The sequence below is a fragment of the Thalassophryne amazonica genome, chromosome 14 (genome assembly GCF_902500255.1).
Source record: "Thalassophryne amazonica chromosome 14, fThaAma1.1, whole genome shotgun sequence".
NCBI classification, from domain to species: Eukaryota; Metazoa; Chordata; class Actinopteri; order Batrachoidiformes; family Batrachoididae; genus Thalassophryne; species Thalassophryne amazonica.
In genome coordinates, this window is record NC_047116.1 from 1524975 (window position 1) to 1536571 (window position 11597).

The 11597-nt window shown below is 45.0% G+C and overlaps 1 protein-coding gene across 1 annotated transcript in view; it reads right to left on the reverse strand.

Moving 5' to 3' along the window:
- cerkl (ceramide kinase-like) overlaps nt 1–8398 on the reverse strand; it is a 193987-nt gene extending 185589 nt beyond the window's left edge. Inside the window, exon 1 of the mRNA XM_034186121.1 lies at nt 8266–8398. Within this exon, the coding sequence (XP_034042012.1) occupies nt 8266–8318 (53 nt within the window). The 5' untranslated portion in view covers nt 8319–8398. The remainder of the gene's footprint in view (nt 1–8265) is intronic.
- Between the last annotated feature and the right edge of the window lie 3199 nt (nt 8399–11597).

Here is an 11597-nt window from a genome sequence, read left to right on the forward strand (position 1 = left end):
TCCTTTAGGCGGTTTCTTACAGTTCAGTCACAGACGTTGACTCCAGTTTCCTCCCATTCGTTCCTCATTTGTTTTGTTGTGCATTTTCGATTTTTGAGACATACTGCTTTAAGTTTTCTGTCTTGACGCTTTGATGTCTTCCTTGGTCTACCAGTATGTTTGCCTTTAACAACCTTCCCATGTTGTTTGTATTTGGTCCAAAGTTTAGACACAGCTGACTGTGAACAACCAACATCTTTTGCAACATTGCGTGATGATTTACCCTCTTTTAAGAGTTTGATAATCCTCTCCTTTGTTTCAACTGACATCTCTCGTGTTGGAGCCATGATTCATGTCAGTCCACTTGGTGCAACAGCTCTCCAAGGTGTGTTCACTCCTTTTTAGATGCAGACTAATGAGCAGATCTGATTTGATGCAGGTGTTAGTTTTGGGGATGAAAATTTACAGGGTGATTCCATAATTTATTCCTCAGAATTGAGTGAGTCCATATTTTTTTCCCTCTGCTTGGTCTAAAAAAGTAACTGTTACTGACTGCCACAATTTTTTTTTCCTGATTTCTTATAGTGTTTCTTAAAGCCAGAAAGTTGCCATTTGAAATGACTTTAGTTTTGTGTCTTGTCTGTGATCTGCTTTTTTTCCACAAAATTAAACAACTGAATGAACATCCTCCGAGGCCGGTGATTCCATAATTATTGCCAGGGGTTGTACTAATGATAAAACAGGAAAACAGTTTATTTATTTAAAATAAACACGAAATATATCAGTCTGTGTGCAATGAATGTATACATTATACAAGTTTCACTTTTTGAAGGGAATGACTGAAATAAATCAACTTTCTGATGATATTCTAATTATATGACCAGCACCTGTATGTACGAGGTCTGTGAGAAAAGTATCTGACCTTTTTATTATATGCAAAAAATATATGGATTTGATTCATATGTTTTTAAGTCAGCCAAGCTTGAACCTTCGTGCGCATGCGTGAGTTTTTTCACGCCTGTCGGTTGCGTCATTCACCTGTGGGCAGGCTTTGAGTGAGCACTGGTCCACCCCTCTCGTCGTTGTTTCATTGCGAGGAAATGGCGGAATGATTTGGGCTTTTTTTCCATCAGAATTTTTTCAGAAACTGTTAGAGACAGGCAGCTGGAAACCATTCGAAAAATTTATCTGGCTTTCAGTGAAAAGTTTACGGGCTTCACAGAGAATAAGGAGTGTTACTACAGCTTTAAGGACGGCCCACAATGGCGCACGGCGCGCCGCGCTCCGAGCCGCCATCGAGAGGCAGGAACCACCACATCATTTCTAAACGGATGGCTGTGTGGAGCTGGGACCGTCGTGTGCAATTTCTCTGGTTATCACAAGAGCTGGACATCAGCCATTTTCCAGCAGATTTCACTTTTAACAAGAGATTTTGTCATGGAAAGCCGCGCGGAGACTTCGCGCATCACGACCGATTCGCTGATGGAGCGAGGCAAAGAACACCTCCGTTTTGGAGTGTTAGAGGACAAGTTGGGACATGCCTATCTTGGCTTTCAGTGGCTTACCAGTTGAGTGAGTATAAGAGAAATTGTGGAGAGCTGGGCACTCAAAAACGGAGGTGTTCTTTGTCTCGCTCCATCAGCGAATCCGTCGTGACGCGCGAAGCCTCCGCGTGGCTTTCCATGAAAAAATCTCGTTAAAAGTGAAATCTGCCGGAAAATGGCTGATGTCCAGCTCTTGTGATAACCAGAGAAATTGCACACGACGGTCCCAGCTCCACACAGCCATGCGTTTAGAAATGATGTGGTGGTTTCTGCCTCTTGATGGCGGCTCGGAGCGCGGCGCGCCGTGCGCCATTGTGGGCCGTCCTTAAAGCTGTAGTAACACTCCTTATTCTCTGTGAAGCCCGTAAAATTTTCACCGAAAGCCAGATAAATTTTTCGAATAGTTTCCAGCTGCCTGTCTGTAAGAGTTTCTGAAAAAATTCTGATGGAAAAAAAGCCCAAATCATTCCGCCATTTCCTCGCAATGAAACAACGACGAGAGGGGTGGACCAGTGCTCACTCAAAGCCTGCCCACAGGCGAATGATGCAACCGACAAGTGTGGAAAAACTCACTCATGCGCACAAAGGTTCAAGCTTGGCTGACGTAAAAACATATGAATCAAATCCATATATTTTTTGCATAAAATAAAAGGTCAGATACTTTTCTCACAGACCTTGTATGTTCTGGGCTGCATCTAGTTCTGTTAACCTTATATTTCTTTTTCAAATTCTCCCATTTTTCCATCCAGCTCTATTTCCTTTAGAAATTTTCTTGACAAATAATATCAGTCTGTTAGGACGTCAGGTTATGTGTTACACATGTACATGTGTGTGTAGATATTAGGAGACAAGTGTGTTCAGGGCTCCGTTTGTTTACAAAATACACACACGTTACAAAACTTGAAATCCAACAGCAGGGGTCGCTATTATCCAAAGATTTATGAACATACAAATTAACCTGCTTATCCTTTATCATGATTTTCTCCATTGTGAGATATAAAAGTGTCTTATCATAGCGTTCGTGTGTATGTGCATTATAACGCCTCAGCACACGAGCAAAGTTATGATATTCTTCAGAACGACAATATACACAATATGCCACCAGCAGCATACACGTTGCTGTCATAGACAACTGCCTGTAAAGTTTTGTTCAAGTTATAACTTTCTAAACAGCGTAATTTGTAATGAAAGCCGCTTCATTTGTGCGGCTCTTTCGGTGCCATGTTTGTTTTTTCGGAGACAGCGGTAAGCTCCTCCTACCCCTCCAAACAGAGAGTGCATCCAGATTCACTCCAAATGGAGGGGTTTGTAGCCCTCCACCTTCCCCTCCGCCTCGCTCCAAAAAGAGAATTGAGACACCCCTCCATCTCTCGTGCCCGCACAAAACGGAGGGAAAGGGGTAAGGGGAAGGGCCGAGGGGTAGAATTGAGATTCAGCCTAAAACTCATGTGTGCTGTCCAGGTTTCTCAGGACTAAAACTCATGTGTACTGGCCAGGTTTCTCAGGACAGACTCCTGTGTGCTAGGTTTCTTCAGAACTAAGATTCCAGTGTGCTGGCCAGGTTTCTCAGGACTAAGACTCCTGTGTGCTGGCTGGGTTTCTCAGGACGAAGACTCCTGTGTGCTGGCCGGGTTTCTCAGGACAAAGACTCCTGTGTGCTGGCCAGGTTCCTCAGGACTAAGACTCCTGTGTGCTGGCCAGGTTCCTCAGGACGAAGACTCCTGTGTGCTGGCCGGGTTTCTCAGGACGAAGACTCCTGTGTGCTGGCCAGGTTCCTCAGGACTAAGACTCCTGTGTGCTGGCCAGGTTCCTCAGGACTAAGACTCCTGTGTGCTGGCCGGGTTCCTCAGGACTAAGACTCCTGTGTGCTGGCCGGGTTCCTCAGGACTAAGACTCCTGTGTGCTGGTCAGGTTTCTCTAGACTAAGACTCCTGTGTGCTGGTCAGGTTTCTCTGGACTAAGACTCTTGTGTGTTGGCCAGGTTTCTCAGGACTAAAACTCCTGTGTGCTGGGTTTCTTCGGGACTAAGACTCCTGTGTGCTGGTCAGGTTCTTCTGAACTAAGACTCCTTTGTGCTGGCTGGGTCTTTCAGGACTAAGACTCCTGTGTGCTGGTCCAATTTCTCAGGACTAAGACTCCTTTGTGCTGGCCAAGTTTCTCAAGACTAAGACTCCTGTGTGCTGGCCAGGTTTCTCAGGACTAAGACTCTTGTGTGCTGGCCAGGTTTCTCAGACCTAAGACTCTTGTGTGCTGGTCAGGTTCTTCTGAACTAAGACTCCTGTGTGCTGGCTGGGTCTCTCTGGACTAAGACTCCTGTGTGCTGGCCAGGTTTCTCAGGACTAAGACTCCTGTGTGCTGGGTTTCTTCAGAACTAAGACTCCTGTGTGCTGGGTTTCTTCAGAACTAAGTCCCATGTGTGCTGGGTTTCTTCAGAACTAAGACTCATGTGTGCTGGTCAGGTTTCTCTGGACTAAGACTCTTGTGTGCTGACCAGGTTTCTCAGGACTAAAACTCCTGTGTGCTGGGTTTCTTCAGGACTAAGACTCCTGTGTGCTGGTCAGGTTCTTCTGAACTAAGACTCCTTTGTGCTGGCTGGGTCTTTCAGGACTAAGACTCCTGTGTCCTGGTCCAATTTCTCAGGACTAAGACTCCTGTGTGCTGGCCGGGTTCCTCAGGACTAAGACTCCTTTGTGCTGGCCAAGTTTCTCAAGACTAAGACTCCTGTGTGCTGGCCAGGTTTCTCAGGACTAAGACTCTTGTGTGTTGGCCAGGTTTCTCAGACCTAAGACTCTTGTGTGCTGGTCAGGTTCCTCTGAACTAAGATTCCTGTGTGCTGGCCAGGTTTCTCAGGACTAAGACTCCTGTGTGCTGGGTTTCTTCAGAACTAAGACTCCTGTGTGATGGGTTTCTTCAGAACTAAGACCCATGTGTGCTGGGTTTCTTCAGAACTAAGACTCATGTGTGCTGGCCAGGTTTCTCGGGACTAAGACTCCTGTGTGCTGGCCATGTTTCTCAAGACAGACTTGTGTGTGCTGGCCAAGTTTGTCAGGACTAAGGACTAGTGTGCCTAGATAGAGAGAGTGGCGACCAATAAAAAAAATCGGTCCCTTGACTCGTGGTGCCATCTTGGTTCCAAAATAGCGTTGGCTGTTAATGAGTCTGCATGTAAATCCAGCTATTTTATTTATTTATTCACTGAAAATGCCGGGATTCTGTGCATTTGAAGACACAAATAGACACAACAAGGGCTTCAAGATGTACAGATTCCCTTCAGATCCAAACAGAAGAAAAATTTGGGAAAATAAAGTCAGCTGTGTGGGATGATATTCACACAGACACACACCAGATATTCACAGTCATCGGACAAAAAAGTCCCAAAGTTTTTGTATTGTTTTCCATGGAATAAACATCGTATATAACAGATTTTGTACAGCTGACTTTTCCCTCACAGCAGATAAAATGACCCGTCCAATCGCAATGAATTTCCATTAAACCCCTGACATGTTTTTTCACAGTGTTCAGACTCAGACCTGCAGCCTGACGTGCACCTGTTAAATCAGACACAAAAGGCTGCGATTTGACACGTTACTGCTTTCACTCCTTCATCTGCCATCATATTTGAACAGTTTTCTGATGAATGCATGAGAAACGTCTGCACATTTACAGCACAAAGTCGGTAAAAGAGGAAAGTGTACACACAGTTTACCTTTGATATGGAGGTGATGACTGTAGAAAGAAAAACTTGTTGAGGGTCAAATTAATCTAGAATAAATTATAATCCAGAGACAGATAACTTTAAAACTGTCACACACATCATTGCATGACACAAAGTTACAGAGCTGCAGCTGCATAAATCAGGCTTTAAATTAATTAAATAAATCATCATGACTTGTAAATTTATGTAAATTTGATAGCTTAACTATTTTTATATGAGCAAAGCACCGCGCAGCGGCGTGACGCTCGCTCATGGTGCGGGGCATCCTAAACAGGAAGTGCCAATTTTCAAATCCACAGTAAAACAGGAAATGTTCATATGTCAAACACTTCCTGGATTGACAGACGAGATCTCACGGGAACTCAGTGGCAAGCTCACACTCAAACAGGAAGTGCCGAATTCTCAGTCACAGTGAAACAGGAAATGTTCAAATGTCAAACAATTCCTGGATTGACAGACGAGATCCCATGGAATCTCAGGGGAACTCAGCGGTAAGCTCACCCTCAAACAGGAAGAACACATCAACTCGGTGGATTCCAATATCAAGTTCACACGTGAGGATGCCAGAAACAACCATTTAGCCTTCTTGGACTGTGATGTTACGATTGGAGAGAACAGGCAGCTCCAGACAGAGGTTTACAGAAAACCCACTCACACTGACCAATATATGCTCTTTGGCTCAAACCACCCCCTTGAACACAAGCTCGGGGTGATCAGGACTCTTCAACACAGAGCCCTACAGGTGCCCACAACTGCAGAGGGAAGGGCTAAAGAACAACAACTTGTACGGAAAGCCCTCACAGTATGTGGGTACCCACGATGGTCCCTGGACAAAGTGCAGAAGCACAAAATCCCAGTTTACTTTAAACCAGTTAACACCTTGAGACAGAAATTAGTTCACCCTAAGGACACAATCCCTAGTTACCAACAGAGCAATGTAGTGTATTATATCAGATGTCAGGAAAACTGTAATGAACACTACATAGGTGAGACTAAGCAACCTTTACACAAAAGGCTATACCAGCACCGCAGAGAGGGCGCCAGTGGACCTCAGTCTGCAGTTCATCTCCACCTTAAAGACACTAACCACACGTTTGAGGACAAGGAAGTTAAAATCTTAGCCAGAGAGAAGAAATGGTTTGAGAGAGGGGTCAAAGAGGCATTCTATGTGAAACAGTTGAAACCCAGCTTTAACCGGGGGGGGGGGGGGGGGGGGTCTGGGACATGCTTTATCCCCTGTTTACAATGGGGTACTCAGGTCAAAGCAGTTTCAGTCTTTTGTTCATGGTAATGAGTCATTCACATCATCAGGAGAGTCGTCAAGGGAGCCATCAGGAGAGACTTCCGTGCCATCATTAGGAGGGACAGCTGCCCTGTCATTAGGAGGGTGCTAACTAGAGCACAATAGGTGCTAATTAGAGCTATTGTTTAGTCACCAGCCTATAGCAGTCGGCCTCTCGGTAGGAGGGGTCTGGTTAGTTTTAAAACTCCAGCGTTTGTGGCTTCTCTTTACAAGAGTCAAGACAGAAGTCAGACTACCAGAGCAAGAATTTTAGCTGAGGAAGCTTCTGCGATTTGAAGCGAAATGTCCTCGCGTCAAGCAACCTAGTCCAGTCGAAGATTTAAGCTTCTCTAATATGGAAACCACCTGGACAACTGAGAGCCTACACAGGAACACATAAATATCTTTAAAAAAAAAAAAGAGAGAGAGAGTAGAGCCACTGAGGTTCCTGGTCTTGAGAACCAGGGATGGTCGGTTGAAAATGTTTTTTATCCCATGGGAACTCTCCCTACACACCTAAGCAGCTCAAGAATATGGACAGCATGTATATAAGTGACATTTACATGACAATTTATGACAATATTGAGATACGATAATTTGTCCATATTGTACAGCCCTACTGTCAACTAGCTGAAAACTTTGAACATTAATTTACATCTACATTAAAAAATGCTTAAAGTGGCAGGAGGTTAAGAGGGCTGTAGTTAGGGGGGTCAGCTGAAAAGCAAAAAAAAAAAAGAAAAAAGCTTAAAAAGGTGGGGAGTATGGGGGGCAGAGCCCATCTAGAAGCTGAAAGGTTTTAGTCATGTTCATGCTCAAAAGAACCTTTTTACTGAAAAAAGTCTGAAGAACCTAAAGGACATGGTTAGATGCTGATGAGCTTCACTCATTCATGTCTGTGACATACACATATTATTTATTTTGCTAGCACCTGTACCTGGATGTGTTGCTGTCTGCGGTTAAATGATTTTAAAAAAATGTTGAAAACATTAAAGGTTCATTCAATAGCTCAGTGCGGTTGGAACCAAAGTGGCGCCGTGTTCTGAGTTGACACCACTCTCTCTATAAAGGCACTCTAGTTTACCTAAATTATTCCACAGCACTGACAATAAAATTCAATTTCACTTAAAAGGAATCGTTTCAAGGCTTCTTTATGAAGAAAATTTCTAAACTGTTGTACTACATCTTCTACTACATCTTGAACAAACCTCAACCACAGGATCCAAACCCAATCATCACTTTTACAGCCAGTTGTATTTAGAAAATCAGAAGATGGAGTTTCTTCTTCTTCAGTTTAATAAATTAAGAAATGTAAAATATGAGCAGACAGTATTCAAGTACATGAAGTAGACAAGTGAGGGAAGGAGACGAGCAGGGGAAGGAGACAAGTGAGGGAAGGAGACAAGCAGGGGAAGGAGACAAGCGAGGGAAGGAGACGAGCGAGGTGCCTGCTGTGATTGGCAGCTGTCTGTCAGGGCGCACAAAAGTATTTTTTAAATCTGGTCTACAGTCTGTTGTTCTAGTTTGATCGATTTTGAAGTTTGGTCATTTTAAACAATTTGCTGTATCACGTGACTTCTTGTTATGGTTGACTTTAATTAGCGACAGCTGTTATGTAAAAACACACATTTAGTGGAATAACGACCAAATATGTATTTAAAATAATAAACAGGTTAAAACAAATTGAATCTACGTCCAGAACGGCGTCACGTGACCACCTGCCCGAAAGTGACGTCATTGCTCACCTGTGTTGGTTTTCTTCGGTTCCTTTCTTAATCATCTCTTCCGCCTCCGACATGTCGACAAACAAACAAACAAACAAACGCGTTTTCCTTCACCAGCAGCTCGCGCTCCACTTCCGGGATCTGGTCGCTATGGAGACCGCACAACTCTCGCGCTCGGCTCGTACTCGTTCGCGCGCGCGCTACGGATTTATCCCAGCTCAGTGAATCTGACCCCACCAACGTAAAAAATCCAAGCACACACACTGAGTGGTTTGTGCTTCGTTTGTGCAGATTTGTGCCGTGAAAATTTTGGTTTGTGCTGCTTTAGTTTCTGATATATTATAAGTTTAATTTTTGCGCGAAGACGGCGGACACGCGCACAGCGGGAGCAGACGTGTGCGCTGCTGCTGCGTTCAAGTACCGTCGGAAATTACAGGGCTTTTTTGATGTTTAAAACCCAGCGGTGGATCGTGGCAGAAGCGTGGTTTTGATTTTATGTTTGGTGAAATAATTCATTGTATCCACACAAAAGATTAATGCTGGCCCATATAATCTGCCTGGAGACACAAGCATATCAGTCTCCAGCAAGCTACACACACTTACTTGGGTTCAGTTCATGTGACAGTTTTACGACAGTAACATTTTACAGGAGTGTGCGGGAGGAGCGAGCGGCAACGTGAGTCGTGTGTTGTTCTGTTCAGTGGAGTTAATAATAAAAAGCGAGTTACAAGAAAGCAGCCTTCCCTCGATCATTCTACATGGTGTCAGAAGTGTTTCAACACACAAAGTGACAAAAGCTGAAGACGGATGGCACGAAATGGTGAAGTTTAACTGTCCAGTGAACTTTCCCTTTGATAAGCTGACAGAATGGCTGGACTGGAAACAGCGCTTTGAGCGGTACAGGCTCGCCACAAAACTTAACAAAGACGATGGAGAAGTGCAGGTGAGCTGCCTGATTTCTGCAAAGGGCAACGAGGCTGAAAATATCTGCAAGTCATTCATGTTCACTGAGGCGGGACACCGTAATGACTTTGCCGTCGTAGTGGGGAAGTTTGACGAGTACTTCATTCTGCAGAGGAGTATCATCCACGAGCATGCATGTTTTCACCAGCGAATCCAGTGGCTGGGGGAAAGAGACCTATCAGAGCACTGTGAGTTTGGTACAGCCAGAGAGGAACATATCCACGACCGTATTGTTGTTGGGATACTGAACAAAGAGCTCTCCCGCAAGCTGCAGCTGATAGCGGACCTGGCGTACACAAATACAGTCTGTCAGACAGTCAGAGGAGGTCGCAGCACAAGTGAGCCTGCAGGGGGAGACTGTCGGATCAGTACAGGAAGTGAAGTTCAAATGGAAAAATACAAACTGGAAACCACAACTGCGACATCAAGGCAAGTCAAAAGACAGAAAATGGGGAGGAAATGATAAGAAATGTGGAAAATGTGGGAAAACACAGCATAACAGAGACGAAAAGTGCCCTGCAGAGAAAGATCCATGCCATAACTGTCATAAAATAGGACACTGGGCTAGAGTATGTCACAGCAACAAGTCAGTGAATGAGGTGACAGAGACTGAGAGCACTGAGCAGAGCTCTTATTTTTTTAGGCTCAGTGTGTGATACTAAGGAGACAAGTGACCAGAGGACTGTGTAGTCCGTGGACACAGAGTCAGCAATCTATTCAGCAGGAACCCATCAACTGAGGATGAATCTGGTGAGGAGAGTAGATGAAGTCAAACCAACAGCTGTGAGCACGGCATGGCACGGCACGCTTAAAACGGAACCAGTCAAAATCGAGCTAAGGGATGATGCTGTACCACATGCTGTGCACACTGCACGCCGTGTGCCCTTCCCCATGCTACAGAAAGTAAAAGAGGAACTCAATAGGATGGAGAATGACAGGGTCATTGAGAGAGTGATGGAACCTACTGAATGGTGTGCACCCATGGTTCCAGTGCTAAAAAAGAACACAGCCAAGGCCAGGATCTGTGTTGATCTGACCAAACTGAATAAGTCAGTAAAAAGGGAACACTACATCACGCCAACCCCAGACGAGATAATCACCAAGCTGAGCGGAGCAACAGTTTTTTCATCCCTGGACGCAGCCAGTGGATTCTGGCAGATTCCACTACATCCAGATAGCTGTAAGCTGACAACATTTATTACACCATTCGGAAGGTACTGCTTTAAAAGACTACTTTTTGGCATATCAAGTGCACCGGAGGTCTTCCAGCGGAAGATGCTGGAGACTGTGGAGGGACTGGAAGGTGTAGACGTTTTCATGGATGACATTTTAGTGCGTGGGTCTCGACGGAGCAACATGATGCCCGACTCAAGAATGTGCTGCAACGTGTGAAGTTTGCAAGTTTGAAACTTAACAAAGAAAAGTGCTCCCTGAGGCAGAACCAACTACAGTTTCTGGGCCATATTATTGACTGAACAGCGGTCAGGCCAGATCCAGACAAAGCTTAGGCCATCCACCAGCTGCCGCCACCTAAAAATGTTCAGGAGCTTAAAAGAGTCCTCGGCATGGTGAATTATCTTGGAAGGTTCGTCCCAGCTCTAGCAACAGTGGGCCAAACGCTGTACAAACTTCTAAAGAGCAAGAACATGTGGACCTGTGGCCATTCACAGCAGTCAGCTTTTGAGGGCATCAAAAAGATGCTTACAGAGGCACCTGTCCTTGCCTTTTATGATGTCACGAGGCCTACAGCTGTGTCTGCTGATGCCATCAGCTATGGACTGGGAGCTACACTGCTCCAGCTCCATGGAGAAGAATGGAAGCCCATAGCTTACTGCTCCAGGTGTCTATCTGAGGCTGAAACACGCTATGCCCAGATAGAAGAGGAGTGTCTGGCTGGTGTATGGGCCTGTGAAAAATTTGACAAATACCTATGCGGTCTGGATGAGTTCAGGCTCGAGACGGATCACAAGCGGTTAGTGCCGATCATCAACAACTGGAGCCTTGACAACATCCCTGTGAGATGTCACCATCTTTTAATGCGGCTCATGAGGTGCAAACCAGTGGCTGAATATGTGCCTGGGAAGAAACCTTTTCACCGCTGATGCTTTGTCTCGAAGCCCACAAACTTACACAAAAGAAGTGATGCACAAAGTGAGGTGGAGTGCTATGTAGCCACAGTGATACAAGGCATCCCAGCATCTCCAAGCAGAATGGAGAGCATCAAAATGGCCACCGCAGCCGATGGTGAATTGCAGTCTGTCATTAAACTTGTGAGAAGAGGATGGCCTGAATACAGTGGAAAGTGTAAAGAAACTGAAGATCAGAGCCTACATGAAGGTGAAAAATGAACTATCAGAAAGTGTAGAGACAGGGCAAACTCATCAGTTTGG